We start from the raw sequence: 20,510 nt of genomic DNA, 5'->3' as shown, positions 1-20,510 counted from the left end.
GATAGTACATTTTGGAGGACTTTCATTCATAGGGTCGCCATGAGTCGGAAGCGACTTGATGGCACTTAACACACACACACAAAGGTGGTAAAAGGGCATGAAGATAATATATACGGGATCATGGGTCTAGAAAAGCTGATGTCCACTGGATGAAGAAATATATATATTATACATGTCTGCGTTCAGTGCCCATGGCATGCCTGACCCCCTCAAATATTGGAGGGCATGTCTGAATACAACAATCTCATTATCCATGCATTTCATTTTACATATGTACAGATGACATGATTAGGATCCATGTGCATCCACTACACAGACTCCACTATGTAGAGTCCTCGTCAATTAAGATGTCTTTTCAAATGAAGTCTGAACCAAAACAAACCAGTTTCAAGAAGCTTAATATCAGCAACACACTGGAATTTTTTTTTAAAAAAAAAACCTATTCATTATCACTTACAGAGGTACAAAAAATATGAAACCACCAAGGAATACCAAGGTCGTTATTCAGAGGAAGGCAATGGCAAACGACCTCTGTTAGTCTCTTGCCTTGAAAACCCTACTGGGTTGCCATAAGCTGTGACTTGACAGCACTTTACACACACAAACAATACAATCCTAGACAATGTTACACCTTTCTAACCCCATCGACTTCAAACGAACTTAGACAGGTGTAACTGCTTAGGGGTGCACTGTAATGTCCTGGCATTCAAATATGTTAGCAAAAGCTGGATACATTTCAGGAATAATTGAAACAGTTTATTATTTTTCTTGGCACGCTTCCAAGAAATTAATACTTATAAGGCATTTTCTTTATTGCAATTCAATCTATTTTGATACTGAAAGGTTTAAATTTAACGTTCAGGTAATTTAAATGTCAGTGAGACTGTAAACTTGCTATATATACATAAATAATGGGAGAGGCAAACCACAGGTGCCATTTATCTATTTTTATCTATTTTTAAGCCATCATTCACTGATAACTTCATTTATCTATTTTTAAGCCATCATTCACTGATAACTTCATCCCATTGAACCATCAATAGTTCATTCAGAAGAAGAAAAAATCAGAGTACAGAGAGTCCTAAACTAAAACTGTTTACTCCCAAAGGAGTATGTGTTGTGTAGAGAACAAGTCATATTTGTTCTTTTATAGACATTCTTAAGGGTTTTTAAAGAGAAACTCTTCTTAAGAGAAAAACAAAAGAGCAAATTGTGCAGTAGAATATTGCACTGTGCTGTGAAATCCAAGGGAGGGAAAATACTGGGATCGACCATGAAAGCTTTGACTAAGAACACAGAGTACAACTACCTAATAGGCAATCTCCCGGATAGCCAATTCAAGTGTCCCATATACCTTTGGAATAACACACATGCCTATTTTCATTCAAGCAGACCATGCAAAGTACTGTATTACTGAACTATGTAAAACATATGTTCCCACATTGGAACAATATGTTGCCAATTTCCTGTGTATGCCATAGTAACAAAATACTTTTTATGAGCTAACATGATACTATTTTATTAGCATTACAGTAGCGAGCAGACTTCCTTGTCAGGATCAGGACCCCGGTAGGCCAGCTTTTGTACTAAAAACAGATTGTTTTAAGTTAGTCCTTCCGCGACTCTCTGCGAGTCATTATTCCCAAAACGGCTGCACACTGGGATTTGCAATACTAGCAAAGCAATCCTGATTTAAGCTGGACCGTTCTAAACTCCTCGACTTCAGTGGACTTAGAATAGTGCAGCTCCGCTTAGGATGGCAGTGTATGACACCATCCCACATGACACTGCACTTTCACATGTGTAAAGTGACGTTAAGTCACAGCTGACTCATAGCAACCCAGTAGGGTTTTCAAGGCAAGAGCTAACAGACGTGGTTTGCCATTGCCTGCCTCTGCACAGCAACCCTGGTTTTCCTTGGTGGTCTCCCATCTAAGTACTAACCAGGGTTGACACAGCTTAGCTTCTGAGATCTGACAAGATTAGGCTAGCCTGGGCCATCCAGGTCAGGCAACACTGTACTTGTGTGAAGTCCCATGTGAAGCAGCCCTGACTTTAGCCAAAATGGAGGGGGGGGAGCGGAACTATGTTTGTAAAGTGCTGTCAAGTTGCAGCCAACTTAGGGCAACCCTGTAGGGTTTTCAAAGCAAGTGACTAACGGAGGTGGTTTGCCACTGCATAGCAGCCCTGGATTTCCTTGGTGGTCTTCCATCCAAGTACTAACCAAGGCCAACCCTGCTTAGCTTCTGAGATCGGACAAGATCAGGCTAGGCTGGCCCATCCAGGTCAGGAGGGGAATCAGCTTCTCTCTATCTATACAGAATCAAGCCTGTTTGAGAAAATGTATTGCCGTCAGTGGGAAATCTGGTTTGGTTTTTGGAAAATGTATGAAGAACTCTGTTGTCACCAAAGTCAACAGGTAGAGCTATGCATTTTTTAAAAAAGGGGTATTGTCACAGGTGCCATCCTTTTTCCTCCCTCATGTTTATCCTAGATGACATAAATAGCCAATGTGTTACAAGGCTATTCCAATTTCAAACACTGGAAGATCCACAAGTCGTGGTGTCTTGAAAACAGAGAAGACCGAAGCCAATAATGTAACAAAGATCAAAGCTCTCCCTCCATCCCTGAAAGGTACCTTTTGCACAAGCACAATGACAACTGGGTTTGAGGTCATTTAGAGAAGAGATTTAATCCTTCACGCCCTGTTTGGTTTCCCTAATCAAAACCATCCTTCCCCATTTTGTCATTAGTGTTTTAAACATAAAAAGACATGCACTTTAAAAGATTACATGTCATGAAAAGAGCTCATGGCATTTCTGTAAACTATAGACAAGCTTTGATTCTAGCAAGCCATAACTATTGCTTTCCTAGCAATGAAATATCTGCCCATGCTATTTAATCATTACATATTTTCTCTCCCCAGAATTTAAAAACTTCAAAATATAAACTACATAGAGACATCTCCCTCAAATGAAGACACGAACACCAGATGCAAAAGGAACATTCCCAATGAGGAGCAACCATGCAAATTCCTACTCCATTCCATGATTTCCATTAACCACGGTGCAGCGTTACAGCTCTAACAGTGATAAAAAGTAAAGGTCCCCTGTGAAAGCACTAGGTCATTCCTGACCCATGGGATGGCGTCACATCCCGATGTTTTCTAGGCAGACTGTGTTTACGGGGTGGTTTGCCAGTGCCTTCCCCAGTCATCTTCCCTTTACCCCCAGCAAGCTGGGTGCTCATTTTACCGACCTCGGAAGGATGGAAGGCTGAGTCAACCTTGAGCCGGCTACCTAAAACCGACTTCCGTCGGGATCAAACTCAGGTTGTGAGCAGAGCTTGGACTGCAGTACTGCGACTTACCCCTCTGCGCCATGGGGCTCCTCAGTGATAGCTATGGTTAATAACGAGTTGCCCACACAACCAGGTTTTTGCAAACTCTACTTCCAAGGTCAACCATGGTTAGCATTAACAATGTTTAGCACTAATGTACCATCATTAAACCAAGCGAGGAAAAGAAAGGTAATCCTGGGCAAGAAGAGAAGAAGACAGAAGAGTAGAGAAGGGGCAAGGCTATTCATAACACCTAAACTAGTTTAGATGAGGGGACAAACTGCTTAGTGAACAGTTCACAAACCAACTATGACCCATGCTGGCATAACTTAAAAATATCCCAACACGGGATCGCTGACAGGGGAGGGGCTTTGGCTCAGTGGTAGAATATCTGCTTGGCATGCAGAAGGTCCCAGGATCAATCCCTGGCATCTCCAGTTAAAGGCACTAGGCAAATAGGTGAGGTGAAAGAACTCCACCTGACTTGCTGAAGAGCTACTGCCAGTCTGAGCAGACAATACTGACTTTGATGGACCAAGGGTCAGATTCAATATAAGACCGCTTCATGTGACACAGTGGTATATAGGGCTTGGATTGTGCTTTCTAACTGCTTTTTCTGGCATGGTGCTGATGTAACAGGGGCCAAATGAGTGAGGAGAGAGAAAGAAATAGAAAGGGAAGAGATTAGACATAAAAGGATATGGGGGAAAGTCCTTTGTGAAGCCAAAAGGATATTCTTTAAAACTGTCATGCTTGCTCTCCGTGTGGGATTATTTCAGAGCAAACGCCATCTACAAAGGCCTGCAAAAGATATACTGTATTTTTCCATCTATAAGACACCCCCATGTATAAGATGACCCCTATTTTTTTAGCCCAAAATTAAGAAAAAATAGGGGTCTTATACATGGGGGCATCTTACAGGGCGAAAGAGTCCTGTCGCCCTGGCCGGCCGGTGTCTGGCTTTCAAACCGGGCGCTGCCCACCCAGCCCGACAGCTGATGGGCAGGGCAGCAGCAACCGGTTTGAACGCCAAACGCTGGCCGGCCAGGGCCACCAGCCTCTTTCCCCGCTCGCTCTCTTCTCTGCCCATCAGCTGTTGGGCGGGGAAAGAGAGCGAGCGGAAGAGTCCCCACTCGCTCTCTTTCCCCAACCAACAGCTGGCAGATGGAGAAAGAGAGCGAGCGGGGAAAGAGGCGGCAACAGCCGGCTTCCGTGTATAAGACGGCCCCCGAATTTTGGGGCTATTATACACGGAAAAATACAGTACTTTTATTCACGTTTTGATTAACAATCACTTTTACTTCATTTCTTGTTTTAAGCCTTTTTCTCATTCAAGGAAGGCCTTGAATATTTTGTGTCTCATTTTCAAAATGTTTGCCGGACGACATTTGAAAACTCTTCAATGTCGCACACAGACACATTCTCAATTAAGATGGTGTATTTACTCACCTTTCTTAATCAATATAGCTTTGCCATTAAAAACAAAAACAAAACAAAAAATACTCGTAATATAAATGCAAGCAAGCCTGATTTTCCAGAAAGAGGGAATAAGAAAAACAGCAACCATACAAATGGTGCAGAACTAACATCTAAAAAAAGAGTTGATCATATGCTTTGGGGGGTAAAATATACGTAAATACATATACACAGTAAATGCTGGTTTGTTGTGCCAGAAGGTTTAGAGAATTCTAGCCAAGATTTGTTTTTTGAAGCTCAAGAGCCTAATTTTAGGTTCTAGAAATCATATTTAGCCACCTAAATAAGTGGTATGATTTTTCAACAGTGCAGTGGACCATTGACGTCAATGGCAAAAATATGACGCTCCGTACTTTTGAAAACTAGGCCAATAACCAAGCCGTCTAAATATGAACTTTATAGTCTTAAAATTGCACTTCGGGGAATAAAAAATAAAATTATCTTCCCCCGTCCCTGGGAAGGGACATCTGAATTTAACACGCAAAAATGTTAGTGCTTTTGGGACACAGCGATCTTCTCAAGTCACTGAAGATTTTATTTTTATTTTTTTGAATATGAGAAAATCTCCCTGACGTATGGTCAAAGTGCTGCGTATTGACTTTCTCAATACTGCCCAGAGCTGCCCTAATAAAAATAATTACAACAGCATGGAGGACACAGAAACTGCTTTTCATCTTCAAAGCAGTCCACAACGATTAACTAATTAATCCTAACAGCACCCCTACGGCCCACTTGCATCGAAAGAGGGGGAATTCCGTGCTGCAACTCGTTGCGTGTGTGGGTCATGTTTGTTGAAGATGAGCAAAAAGGCGCCATGATTTTATAGACTCCTCAGATCTAGTCAATACAGCTGGATGTGGAGGAGGAGGAGGAGAAGGAGAAGGAGAAGGAGAAGGAGAAGGAGAAGGAGGAGAAGGAGACTTGGTTTTTATATGCCTACTTTCTCTACCACTTAAGGAAGAATCAAACCGGCTTACAATTACCTTCCCTTCCTCTCCCCACAAACAGACACCCTGTGAGGTAGGTGGGGCTGAGAGAGCTCTATCAGAGCTGTAACTTGCCCAAGGTCACCCAGCTGGCTTCAAGTGTAGGAGTGGGGAAACCAACCCAGCTCACCAGATTAGCCTCCGCCACTCATGTGGAGGAGTGGGGAATCAAACCTGGTTCTCCAGATCAGAGTCCACCACTCCAAACCACCGCTCTTAACCACTACACCATGCTGGTCTCCCCCCAGCATGGTTTTCACAAGAGAAAACAGCTTGGGGGGGAGGGAGGAGCCTTTCCTTTCCCCGAGCTGCCATTCTAACCTCTTTGGACTCTCCTGTTTTTGTTTTCTTTGTGGTTTTTTTGAAAGAAGCTACTCCCTGCAGCTCTGAGGAACCAGGACTTTTCCAAAACCATAATGTATAGTTTGGCCCTCAGCCTAACTTACCTCACAGGGTTGTTGTGAGGGTACAATGGAGACGAGGAGAATGATATAAGCCCATCTAGATCCCTATTAGGGAGAAAGGAGGGGTATACATGACGTAAATAAAATAACTTCAGTTGATTCACGGAACCCAGCATCTGATCAGCACTTCACAACAGCAATTTACACGTTCATTTTTTAAATGGAAAAAAAATTCAACAGAAGGCAATGCTTCCCAACATGCTTACAAGCAAAATGAGAAGGGTAACTTCCGTAAATAAGATTACAACCTATTTTTTTTCTTAACTGACAGTTTGCAATTGAGCCAGATGGCATCCCATTTGCCAACGCCACCTAATCACATGACAAGTTATCACATGACACTTGTGGTATCTTTTCCATCTCAAAAGTGAACATCTGGATCAATCCTAAGTCATTGTAAGTATAGAAGACAACTGTGTGAACCTTCTTAGGTGGGGAGGGGCCATGGTTCAGTGGTAGAACATCTGCTTGGCATGCAGAAGATCCCAGGTTCAATCCCCGGCATCTCCAGTTAAAGGGACTAGGCAAGTAAGTGATGTGAAAGACCTCTGCCTGAGACCCTGGAAAGCCTCTGCCAGTCTGAGTAGACAATACTGACTTTGATGGACCAAGGGTCTGATTCGGTATAAGGCAGCTTCATTTGTTCATGTGCAAAGGAAACCAAGCAAGAACTGTTTGCTTTAGCAGAGCTTAGCCTAGATTTAAGAAGTTAACACAAAATGGGAAAAAAATAGAGCGTTATATCGGAAAAGGGACCCATGGAAGCAAAAAACATTTTTGTTTCCTACAATGCTGGTAAAAATACCCCCCAAAGGCTTGGATCCCATGTAGAATTTTCACAGGTGCAATGTGGGTGTGATTTTCGCCAATTCCACCCACCCACAGGAGACCTCTGATTCCTCTCGCACTATTTCTGGGGTCCCCTGGCCTCCAGAAGCAGCATTTCAGGGCACATTTGGGGCTACTGCAGGAGGGGGGAACCAGAAAGCCTTGCATCCACAGAAATTCTAGGTAAGATCCAAGCCACTGAACTTCGTGTTGCACTGACTGAGAGATTCTTGCAGTGCTCAGCTACACCCATCTGTAGGGCAGCAGTAAAGAGCTATTCCTTCCCAAATTCATGGCTAGGGGATAATTCTGAGGGTACCTTTGCTATGCCTGTTGCAGCAAAGTAAAACAGGAGCCCAGTGGCTAACAACATTTATTCCAGCATAGGTTTTCATGAGTCAAAGCTCGCTTCATCTGCTGCGAAGACAACCTGGCACTTTGAGATGAACACAACATTAAATGTCCGTCTTTATTGTTAAGCAAAATCTGCAGCCTGTTTTTTGTTTGTTTGTTTGTTTGTTTGCATGTGGGAGGTCCCAGCTTAAATCTCTGGCATCTCCAGATACGATCTCAGGTAGCAGGGCTGGGAAAGATCTTCAGCGAAAGGAATCTACTACCAGTGGGAACTACATACGGTTAAAAAGTGGTTTCAGAAATGCACCAAATAAATAAAAATACCAGCTGGAATACATGCTACAAGACTGAACAGATCAATGGCCTCACTGGATATTCAGTGAGATTCACGTTTGTGGAAGTTTGTTTGTTTGCTTGTTTGAAGGCACAACTGCTCGAAAATGACTTCTATAGAATGGGGAACCTGAAAACTTAACTCTCCATTTGAAATTAATACAACTTAAGCATTACTGGCAGACAATAGCAAAGACTTAAAACGACTACTGCTGAAAGTTAAAAGAGAAAGTGCCAAAACAGGACTACAGCTGAACATCAAGAAGACAAAAGTAATGACTACAGGAGACTTACACAACTTTAAGATTGACAATAAGGAAATTGAAATTGTTGAAGACTTTCTATTCCTTGGTTCCATCATCAACCAAAAGGGAGACTGCAGCCCAGAAATCAGAAGAAGATTGAGACTGGGAAGGGCAGCCATGAAAGAGCTGGAAATGATTCTGAAGTGTAAGGATGTGTCACTGGCCACCAAAATCAAGTTAATTCATGCCATCATATTCCCTATTATTATGTGTGGGTATGAAAGCTGGACACTGAAGAAAGCTGATAGGAAGAAAGTAGACTCTTTTGAAATGTGGTGTTGGAGGACAGTGGTACGGATACCGTGGACAGCCAAAAAAACCAATCAGTAGATTATAGATCAAATCAAGCTAAAATGACTAAACTGAGGCTATCGTATTTTGGTCACATTATGAGAAGAGAAGAGTCACTGGAAAAGACAATCATGATAGGAAAAGTTGAGGGCAGCAGGAAAAGAGGAAGACCCAACAAGAGATGGATTGACTCAATAAAGGAAGCCACAGCCCTCAATTTGCAAGATCTGAGCAAGGTTGTCAAAGATAGGACATTTTGGAGGACATTGATTCATAGGGTCGCCATGAGTCGAAAGCAACTTGACGGCACTTAACACACACAAGCGTTACTAATTTAGGCTGTGTATTTTCATTACATATATTCAGCACATAAGCTACATTTAGTTTATTTTTATTTTTTCTGAATTTGGAACTGGTATTACTAGCAGCAGCTAATAAGGAAAATATGGCATTTCCCAGCAGTTGGAGTTTCATTTTGTAGGCCATCTTATTGGGGGGGGGGGGGGCAGGGGGACTTGCATCTTGATAAATCTCCTTACTTGACACAAAACAACACCAAGAGTAATCTTTGTACCTAACATTCTAAGTTTGACTTTCAACTGATTCAGCGACTGTTCCACGTAATTTTGAAATACTTCCTAAAAAGTTTCAACCTTCAAAGAAAAGAGGGTGAATTTTGTACACTTTCCCTGAGCAATCCCCACTCTTTTTGTTCTTTGACCCAGATGCTGGCGCAGCTCCTAGTCTTGGCAGATAGCACATGGCTTAGACACCCAAAAAAGAAGGAACGGTATAGATCTGATCAAGCGTGATAGTGGAAATGTTGCTATCCAGCTGCAGCAGGTTTAGAGAGGTCTAAACCTGACTGTCAATGAGAACTGGAAAATTAACCCAATACAAAAATATAGCCCAGGATATCCCGATCTTGTCAGATCTTGGAAGCCATGCAGGGTCGGCCCTGGTATTAGTATTAGTATTTGGATGGGAGACCACCAAGGAAGTCCAGGGTTGCAATGCCGAGGAAGGCAATGGCAAACTACCTCTGAATGTCTCTTACCTTGAAAACTCCATATGGTTGCCATAAGTCAACTATGACTTGACAGGAAATATATATATGTTTGTGCATGTGTGTGTGTCTGTATATTTATTTATATTTCTAATGCGCACAGAAGGACTTCCATATCAGTAAAGGCTTAGACCATGATGCACAACCCCTCATGTGTATAAGGACTTCCCATTTTCTGCATGATGCACAACTGTTTCACATACTCAGGAGCATTTTTCATTCTGGATGTCACAGTGTGGTATCCCTGTTTCTAGAATGGAAAAGATTCTGCATTGTCTCACAGGTACCTCTTGCTTTATCATACTCACATGGTGGAGAAATACTCTGCCATGGAAGCCCACTCAGTGACCTCGGGATAGTCAATCTCTCTCAACCTATCCTACCTCACAGGGCTGTTGTGAGAATAAAATGGAAGCGGGGAGAACATTGTTGTGAGCAGCTTTGGGGCCCCATCAGAGAACAAGCAGGGGATAGATAGATATAGATAGATAGATAGATAGATAGATAGATAGATAGATAGATAGATAGATAGATAGATAGATAGATAGATAGATAGATAGATAGATAGATAGAGAGAGAGACAGAGAGAGAGAGACAGAGAGAGAGAGACAGAGAGACAGAGACAGAGAGACAGAGAGCGACAGATAGACACAGAGAGAGCGCAAGAAGGAAAGATCAGCTGATTCATAGATAGATCGATAGATCGACAGACAGACCTAGAATGAGATAGACATAGAGAGAGACAGAGAGAGCGCGCAAGAAGGAAAAATCAGCTGATTCACGCCTACACAGATATGGCAGTATCCTGACCCCATTACAGCATCTACTTGTAGAACAGCTAGATTTGATGCCAGTGGCACCTTAGAATCCAACGAGATTTAAGGGGTACAAGATTTCAAGCGTCAAAGTTCCCTTCTCAAAATCTCATATCCCCAAAACCGTAATGGTCTCCAAGGTTCCAGTGGACTCAAATCTATCCTCTCTATCAAAGCGTATCAATGACTGCAACAGGAAATGTCCTTACAGGTACCACTTGAGCTGGTGAACGGTGGCCTCTTAATTATGTTTCCCCTAAATAAGAGACACACACGCCATCCCCCCCCCACACACACACACAGCACTTTACCTGTAGTGTCGAGAAATCTCCTCTTCCACCTGAGTGACAAAGTCACATTTGGTACACGAGTGTTCTTTGCTTTCTTTGACGGCCAACAGCCCGTCCACCCCTTGCAGGGCGTTGGCTTCTTGCTTGACTTCAGAGGCCTGGGCTTCGTGTGTGGTTTCATAGTGAAGCAGGAGAACGTCTACATCAGGAGTGGAGAAAGAGCACTGGTGACACTGGTGCTTGACTCTGGAGCCTCCTGGCATCCCAGGGGACAAGTGCAAGAGCAAGAGAGCACAGTGGGAACAATTACTTTTCCTGCAAGCAAAAGGATAAGTAATTTCTCCAAGGTGCTTTTCTGGGCTACAAAGGCCTCGGGGGCAAAACTGACAGTGCTTAATGGTACACTTGTGAATGTCGTGCAGCTGCTGATAGTGGCGAAGAAGAGGCCCCACCACTATCACGTCTGGGCCATGGCTCTTAGAGTACCTAAAATCGCAAAACTGACAATTGTAGCTCGTCACCACGTGGTCCTCCGCTCCTGAGCCGGAGAAGTCCTTCCTTTTGGCCACGCTAGGGCCCTTCTCGGTCTTGGCCGCTAACTCTCCGTCTGCATTTTTGGCTACGTCACTCTGATTAATGACCGACCCCCTCGAGAGCTTGTCATTCCGATCTGGGTGAAGGCCCCCTGCCTGGCTCCCCCCGTGGTGCTTGCCGTAATGTTCTAACAGTTTGAGGGAGCTGGACGATTCGCAACTAAAGCTGCAGAATTTGCACCAGTAGTAACTGGAGGCATCCGTACCGTTTTGTCTCGAGGGTTCGAGAGGCTTGATGGGCACCGAGTAGCCCACCGGCGCGTCGTCTCCGGCTCTTACGGTGATCTTGTCCTGCCACTTCCCCAGGTCTCCGGCCTCGCACGACTGAACGGCGGGGCTGGGCTTGCCGGAGCTCTTCTCCGAAGCTCTGCTGGATTCAGACGCAGGAAGGGCGGGTTTTATTTTATTTGGGTGAGCCTGCAAGAAGTGCTGCTCCAGCTCGGTCGACGAATTGCCCATGTAGGTGAAATTGCAGAACTTGCAGCGGAAATACTTGGTGTTGCCCTGGCAATCGGGAGTTTTGCGTCCAATGCCAATAAAGGTCCCACCTAAAGTCACCTGCAACAGATTAATGGGAGAACATCAGCTACCGCCTGTGCTTCTTTTCCTACGGTTTCGAAGAATACATAAGGGGGAGCAATCAAATGTTAAAACTTTGCTTCCCATAGAATAAATTACCGTAAAAGGGAACAAAAGAGACCGGTGTTGCCATTAGGAACTGAATCACTAGAGCTCGCATGAATTGATCCTCAGGTTCCGGCCTACAAACAATTGGACAATTTAGGGAGGGCTTCCAAGAGGAAGAGGAAGAAAAAGAGTTGGTTTTTATACACCGACTTTCTCTACCACTTAAGGCAGAATCAAAGCAGCTTACAATCACTTTCCCTTCCCCTCCCCACAACAGACACCCTGTGAAGAAGGTGGGGTTGAGACAACTGTGACTAGCCCAAGTTCACCCAGCTGGCTTCATGTGAGGGAGTCGGGAAACAAATCCAGTTCACCAGATTAGCGTCCGCCACTCATGTGGAGGAGTGGGGAATCAAGCCCGGCTCTCCAGATCAGACTCCACTGCTCCAAACCACCGCTCTTAACCACCACACCATGCTGGCTCAACCCACTTATCAGTGTTCAACCTACTTATCAGTAATGGCAATCATACCAGCCTCCACTGCTGGCCACCGTTTCTTCTTTCCTCTATGAACAGCGAATTTCAGAACAGAGGTAATGAAGGAAGGAGTGACAGGCTAATAAGTCAGGGAGCCAAGACATGCCAAAAATCAGGCATTCCAGAGACACACAGAAGGAAGGACAAGGAACTAAAGCGAGGGATGTACCTAGCTGGTTGGAACAAGCAAGCCGGGAACTTTAGGATCTCCTAGACAAGAGGGAGTAAAATATTAAACACCTGTGCTGCCACTGGAAATTTAGGAGAGGGGCTGTGGCTCAGTGGTAGAGCCTCTATTTGGCACGCAGAAGGTCCCAGGTTCAATCCCTGGCATCTACAGTTAAAGGGACTAGGCAAGTAGGTGATGTGAAAGACCTCTGCCTGAGACCATGGAGAGCTGCTGCTAGTCTGAGTAGATAATACTGACTTCGATGGACCAAGGGTCTAATTCAGTATAAGGCAGCTTCATGTGAAATTTAAGAATCATGCATAAAAATATTTTTTTCATCCTAGAGTAATGAACAAATTCATTTAGCGAGTTAGTACAAGTCATACAGATCTATGAAAAAACCCCAGATATTAGCTTTTGGTTTCCTTGGCTCCTATACAAGAGATGTGGTCAGCACCATATTGCGCTTTGTTCACTGGGTGCAATCTCCCCCAAAAAGGACTTCTCTGAAACATTATGAGAAGACATCTTTTGCCCATTGGCTGCTGAACCAAGAGATAACATCTGCATTTACCCAAAAAGAGATACCATTTAAAGAGATGGGTAGAACCAAGCCAACTCCCGCCCACCACAAGTTAAAATGTGCACGTCGCAACTAATCTTAGCCCACAGAAAATGCCACACAATGTGTACTGAGGGCCTAGGCTTTCTTAGTACAGATGTTCCTTAAGAAAGAGCCTCAATTTAGCAAAAAACAGAAGAACCAAAATAGCAAGAAACACAGAAACTCGGCTACGTCTAGAAAAATTACATCACTAAGAATGGGTTGCTTAACCGTCTTCATGATCCAATGAGCACATTTCACAGGAGGGAAGGGAAGCATCAGGGAAGCTTATACTAATCAAATCCAAAGCTGTCATGGCAAAGAGTTCAAGACCTTCCCCTGTGTGGGCCACACCTGCCCTGTGACGTTAGAATGCAATTGTCTGCTCCTGGACATCTGGGTCACAACCTTCCATTGTCTATTTACGAGGGAAATCCTAGACTCGTCATTGAGACTTAAGTCACTGCAACATTAAAGTTTGGTATGAAAGCCAAGGCCTGATCTGGATGGCCCAGGCTAGCCCGATCTTGGAAGCTAAGCAGGATTGGCCTGGTTAGTACTTGGATGGGAGACCACTAAGGAAGTCCCGAGTCACTAGGCAGAGGCAGGCAACGGCGAACCACACCTGCTTGCCTCTTGCCTTGAAACCCCTACGAGGTCCCCATAAGTTGGCTGTGATTTGACAGCACTTTACACAAACACGAGCCAAGAGGAGGAAAAAGAAGAAGAGTTGGTTTTTATGTGCCAACTTTCACTACCACTTAAGGTAGAATCAAACAGCTTACAATTAGCCTCCACTGTTCATGTGTAGGAGAGGGGAATCAAACCCGGTTCTCCAGATGAGACTCCACCACTCCAAACCACCGCTCTTAACCACGACACCACGCTGGAGCCCACCAAGGAAGTCCCGGGTCACTATGCAGAGGCAGGCAAAGGCAAGCCTCCATAAGTTGGCTGTGATTTGACAGCACTTTACACAAACACGAGCCAAGAGGAGCAAAGGTAGAGACTGGGAGGCGAGCGGTGGAATCCGCCCTCCTGATTACAACATCGTGGCTTTCCTTTCTTTCTTTCCTTGAACCGAGGCTGTGAAAACATACATATCCATTTTTTGAAAGGCATTAATCCTTCAGAAACACTCAGTACTCACTGCAATCCACCCACCAGCTTCTCCAGGTTTTCTTTTTAATAAGCGGACTCATAACTAGAGGCTGGAATTCAGCAACGTACCTCTTTGGATTTTTTTTTTTTAACTCCCTACCGAAAGACTATAAATTTTCAACACCGCATACTCCATAATGGAAGGGCAGATTTTCATTTCCCCCTCCCCACTGCAAAGTAAATTACTACTTCCCCCCCCCGAGCGACTCTCTCGTAATGCATTAGGCAAATATAGCTATCCTTCTTTCCCTCGCCCTCGCGTTGGCAGCTGTGCCACAAAAAGGAGCCATACCATCGCTGCTCATTTCAGAACGACACCATACGGAAAGATTCAGATGCACAAAGAGCACCCAACGTAAACATTTCTTTTTTGAATGCCTATAATATAAATGCCTTTTCAGCCATTCGGCTGGAGGAATGAGGCTGCTTCTGCTCTGCATGCTGCCTCGGCTAAACGGAGGCTGGATGGCGAGCCAGTAAATTGCTGAATGGCGTTACAAAAAGAGTTGATTTTGGCCTTCTTTATTAAATAAACATGGTTTCAAATAAAAATGGTGAAGACTCCCTCCCTCCTCCCCTCCGTGAAATAAGTCAAGACGTCCTAAAGAACAATCCTTGAAACAACCAGCGGGAATCGAATAAACCGCACCTCGTGGGCCTGAGTTCTTTAAAAATGTACGACAGGTGCCTAGGGGTTTAAATAACTCCTCATTTTGGTACAGGGCCTGTGGTCTAAAACAGGATTCTGACACCTGAGCACTGAAATTACTCCTCTGGCAATGGCAGAATTGTTTGATCCATCACTGTACCACAAGACTCCAACCAGCAGCCTTGTGAGACTCCCTGTCATAGTCAACGGTTATAGCATCACTACTGAGAATCCTTCTGTTCCTAGGAATTAGGCAATTCCAGACAGCCAGTCAGAAACCATTGCCTGCTGTAAAGCTGTACTCCCTCGTGCCGGTGTGGTACAGGGGTTAGAGTGCCAGACTAGGAAGACCAAAGTCTGAATCCTCCGTCTGCCATGGAAGTTTGCTGGGTGACCTTGGGCCCAACACCAAACGAAGCAACATCACACACATAATCTACTGCACAGAGTTGTTGTAAGGATAAAAGGGAGGAGAGGGGAACAATGTGATATAGAAGGGATGTCATATAGAGGACGGTGCTGAGTTGCTTTCTGTTGCCCCACAAGGTCGGACCAGAACAGGTTGAAATTAAATCAAAAGAGTTTCCGCTAGACATCAGGATGAATTGTCTAACAATTAGAGTGGTTCCTCATTGGAACAGACTTCCTCAGGAGGTGGTAAACTCTCCTTCCCTGGAAGTTTTTAAGCATAGGCTAGATGGCCATCTGTCAGCAATGCTGATTCTACAACCTTAGGCAGATAACGAGAGGGAGGGCATCTTGGCCATCTTCTGGGTATGGAGTGGAATCACTGGCGGGGGGGAGGTAGTTTGGAATTTCCTGCATTGTGCAGGGGGTTGGACTAGATGACCCTGGTGGTCATCCCAAGTTGATCCCAGGATCAACCCTGGTTAGTACTTGAATGGTACACCTCCCAAGGAAGTCCAGGGTTGCTACACTGAAGGAGGCAAGGTAAACCACCTCTGTTTGTTTCTACTTGCCTTGAAGACCCTACAGGATGGCCATAAATTGGCTGCACTTTCCACCACCACCACCACCACCACCACCACAGGGCTGCGGTAGAAAAGAAATAATACTTTTGAGTAAATATCAAGTGCCATTCTAATCAGTTAAAATTTTCTAAAGCTAATAGACTTCAATGGCTTCGAAGCCATCTTAGGGTGGTAGGGTATCAATGGCATCTCATTCATGTCACTTTTCTCTACAAGGAAATCAAGTCATTTATCAGGAAGACTCGTGCATGCCCATCGTGAATGGCCACTTGCAGCTAAAATGTTTCTTCATTGTTGTTTTTGTCTTTTCTCATGGACATGGTTGCCCTCGCTTGCTCTCACTCTCAGTAGCTCCCACCTGCCTTTTTAGCATCCTTATCATGTAGACAAATTTTACTAGCTATACAGTATTGTGATCCTTATTTGTGTGCCTACTGGGACAAAAAAAGCAGAGAAATTTCCAACGATCAGGCAGATTCAGCCCCATTTACTAACTTACACCAATCCAATGTATTTAAATATGTCTCAAAATTTAAAACGGTTCGTTTTTTTAATTACGGCTATTTTTTTTTAAGAGAAAAAAATCACTAAGTGGAGAACCATGAGGATAGTTTGAGAGCCAGCGTGGTACAGTGGTTAAGAGTGGTGGTTTGGAGCGGTGGAGTTTATTCTGGAGAACAGGGTTCAATTCCCTACTCCGCCACATGAGTGGCAGACGCTAATCTGGTGAACCGGGTTGGTTTTCCCACACCTCCAGATGAAGCCAGCTGGGTGACCTTGGGCGAGTCACAGCTCTCAGAGCTCTCTCAGCCCCACCTACCTCACAGGGTGTCTCTTGTGGGGAGAAGTGGTAGAGAAAGTCGGCATATAAAAGCCAACTCTTCTTCTTCATCATCATCTCTCCAGGGAAAGCGAGATGAAAGATCTATGCTGCATCGTATACATGGGGAGGAATCAGAAGGCTTTGTAACGCATATATCACTATAACATCCAAAGCCCTCACAGGGTCTAGCCCAAGTCTACCTAATGAATCAAGAGCAGAAACAGATTTGAAGATACTCCACTCAGCAAAGGTCTTAGTGATGCATGGGTTGGACTTTCATGAACCGGAGACTTCTCCTAGCAGTAGGCAGGTGGAGCTGGAGGAGTAAGAAGAAAATCTTTGCTGCAAAGCGATACTCGTTTCTTTCTTGTGGGAAGGACTCCATGTGTAGGAGGTGCTGCCAGCATATGAATGTTGGCAAGTGGACAACAGCGCGTGTGCAAATACTGCTGAATGTGCATGGGAAGGGAATATTTGGAGTGGTTCCTCAGACTATATTGAAAGCCTGGCTTCTGGGAGAGAGAAAAACAGGTTGTGAATCACTCCGAATTGGACAAAATGATGGAGTTCTCCCATTTAAAACATTCTTTTCCATCAGCTAAGAACTAATCCCACAAAATGAAGTTGCAAAATCAGACAGCATTAAACCTCCCAATTACTTAGGTCACATAATTAAAGGTCAACCTTTAATCAGGAAGTGAAAGGCTTGAGATCCTTTACCAATCCTCTAAGTTTCCTGGTCTCCCACTTGTCTATTACTTTTAATCTTCTAATCCTAATTTTTCCCCCTAATGCTCTTGTTTATCCATTGGCTTTGTGCAATACAGCATCTAGAAAGAATTAAATATCCCACACTTAACTGAGTTCTTCGTGTCATGCAGGTTAGAACAGATGACAGGATTTACAGCAAGGAACACCACCCTGCTGCACTGCCCTTGGTTTTGGTAACAGAAAACCCTTGCGTTGTCGTGTCTGCTATACATACAAGCATCATGGGAGTCTCTCCACATCGTTTTCTGTCTGAAAGGTCTATGAAGAACTACAAATGAAGATGGGAACAAGCCACCTCTCTGCATCTTCTTGTATGGATTATTTATGGAGGAGATGCACCCAGCAGCTTTTGGACTATCCACATTTGGGGTGCTCCATTTCAGTGAACCTAGCTCCTATCCTCCAAAGACACAGGGGAAGACTTCTTCTGCTGGTCTCCACCAGCCTACAAAACTGACCAGGGCTAGCCCAAGCTGGCAGTTTTGGTAGCTGCCTCCCATGTTCTTTACAGGTGTGACTCAGAGAATGACGACCACTTCTCCCCTATTTATGATATTTCCTGGTGCTTCTGATTCCATGCTACAGCCCCAACCTGGGAGCATGGGAAGTCACAGAAACACAAATTCTCAACTGGGATAGGGAGTATGGACTTAAATCAGGAAAACAGCCCAATTACCAAGCTTTCCTAATCTTGTCATTGTGAGGGTCATACTACTCAATACAGAATTCATACTTTTTTCCGTGAAAGTTTATTCATACAGGGGTCACTCAAACTACCAGTAGTGACTATGAATCAGGGTAACAGCTATTTCAAATTAACTACCACTGAATATGGGAAATTATTAGCAAAGGGATTATGGCTCAGTGGTACGGCACCTGTTCTGCATGCAGAAAGCCCCAGTCACAATCCATGGCATCTCCTGTTGATCAGGTAGTAGGTAAAGTAGAAGATGGTTTCCTGGGATCCTGAAGAGTAGCTGCCAGATACTGTAGACCAGTGTCAAATATAAGACCCGCAGATCGGATCCAGCCCCTTATCCGGCCCACGAGCCACCACCACCCACTCTCGATCTGGGCTGGCAAGAAGGAATAGGAGGAGGAGGAGTTGGTTTTTTATATTCTGATTTTCTCTAGCCTTACAGAGTCCATACCAACTTACAATCACCTTCCCTTCTTCTCCCCACCACAGACACCTTGTGAGGTAGGTGGGGCTGAGCATCTGGAGAGAACTGTGACTAGCCCAAGGTCACCCAGCTGGCTTCATGTGTAGGAGTAGGGAAATCAACCCGGTTCACCAGATTAGAGTCCGCCACTCATGTGGAGGTGTGGGGAATCAAACCTGGTTCTCCAGATTACAGAAAATATATATAAGTCTATGTATAAATACTGAAAGTATAATTTATTAGAAGCCCTATATAAAAGTTAAAATTATTTAAAAGCATTAAAATAGCACAATGGCATTTCCTGAGGTTGATAACTGTAACCACATACCAAACGTATTTCGGCCTATGGGGCCTTCATCAGTGGTTAATTAAAACCCTTTGTTAAACCAGCACACATTTACAAAAAAAACATTAATGAATACAAATACAAATACAAACACTTCCAACCCAACCAGGCATGTGTATATGATGTAAATTCTATACCCAATTACTCAAACATCTGGTATAATAGGTTCTTGTTGTAATACTGTATAAGTATAGTATAAGTCTCTCAAATACTATGTGTGCAGGTATCAACCTAGTAAAGCCCCATAGGCCGAAACGCGTTTGGTATGTGGTTATAGTTATCAACCTCAGGAAATGCCATTGTGCTATTTTAATGCTTTTAAATAATTTTAACTTTTATATAGCACTTCTAATAAATTATACTTTCAGTATTTATACATAGACTTATATATATTTTCTTTTCACCCAACCTTGGGTACCCAGCTTTTGTTTTTAGGTTGGGTTTTATTCCCCTCCTTTTTTTCTTCTTCTTCTCCAGATTACAGTCCACCGCTCTTAACCACTACACCATGCTGGTATGGCCCGGCTCAACCAAGTGACATTTTTGACATATCCAGCCCTCGTAACAATTGAGTTCAACATCCCTGTAGACAATACTGAACTCGACAGACGAGGAGTCTGACTCAGTACAATGCAGCTTCATGTATGTTTGTGTTGTACATGCACCGTAAAGGAGAGATCTGTATGGACAAATCCACTGGTAAGGAAAGAAGAGATGGTGGCATTCATAAAACTGAATCTTGCAGTGTTCCTCCAATCAGATTCATACATACCCTACTCTGATCTAAGCATCTTAGTCTGTTAAACTTTGAAACAGAGACCCCCAATCCTATAATTATTCCATGTGAACACTTGCTTGCATCCATATCAAGACTATATACCCTCAAGGTCCACCGCTACGAAAACCTTCTATGTGACAGGGCCAAAAAAATGAAATGTCCCATTCTAAACAGTGTTAAGTATTTTTAGTCAATGTTAATCTTTGAAATGAAGAAGAGGGAAAGAGGAGGAGGATCGATGCTGGCTGTTCTTTGGAAATTGGATCCATAAAATCAGTACCCTGAAGCTGCCAAACCCTGTACGACTGATGCTGCAGACTACGACAGGGAAACAAATCACAAAGCTAATGAGTTCCAAAAAGATTTAAAAAAAACCTCATCTTGTAAATGAGTGTCACGTTTAACAAACGTAACGATAATTTTGTCTCCTCTGGGACTCCTAGTCAAGTATTCTAATCCAGGATCCAAATGCTGCTAAGGCAATATAGAAGAAAGTGATCTTGCACCAATTCCCTATTTGAGATGAATGGGCATTAAATGTGGAAAGCAAATTCTTAATCAAAGTCTCAGCTCGGGGTGTGACCAACTGTAAGGAGCAAAGGAGTCAGCCACAGTTAGTACTTGGATGGGAGTCCACCAAGGAAGACTGGGGCAGCTATGCAGAGGAAGGTAATGGCAAACCACCTCTGCTGTGAATTTAGGCATATCATTAGAGGGAGGGCAGGAAGGGTTGCGTCAGTGCTTGGCTC

The 20,510-nt window shown here is 43.9% G+C and overlaps 1 protein-coding gene across 4 annotated transcripts in view; it reads right to left on the bottom strand.

The window, feature by feature from the left end:
• Positions 1-20,510, bottom strand: part of TRPS1 (transcriptional repressor GATA binding 1) — a 281,041-nt gene that overhangs the window by 175,842 nt on the left and 84,689 nt on the right. For 3 of the 4 annotated variants that reach the window (XM_056854088.1, XM_056854086.1, XM_056854087.1), the window contains exon 3: positions 10,569-11,698. In XM_056854088.1, coding sequence (XP_056710066.1) covers positions 10,569-11,698 — 1,130 coding nt within the window. The remainder of the gene's footprint in view (positions 1-10,568; positions 11,699-20,510) is intronic. The other variant, XM_056854089.1, reaches the window with a different exon arrangement.

The sequence above is a fragment of the Euleptes europaea genome, chromosome 8 (assembly GCF_029931775.1).
Source record: "Euleptes europaea isolate rEulEur1 chromosome 8, rEulEur1.hap1, whole genome shotgun sequence".
NCBI lineage: Eukaryota > Metazoa > Chordata > Lepidosauria > Squamata > Sphaerodactylidae > Euleptes > Euleptes europaea.
The sequence above is the reverse complement of the archived record's forward strand: the minus strand, read 5'-3'. Positions and strand labels throughout refer to the sequence as shown.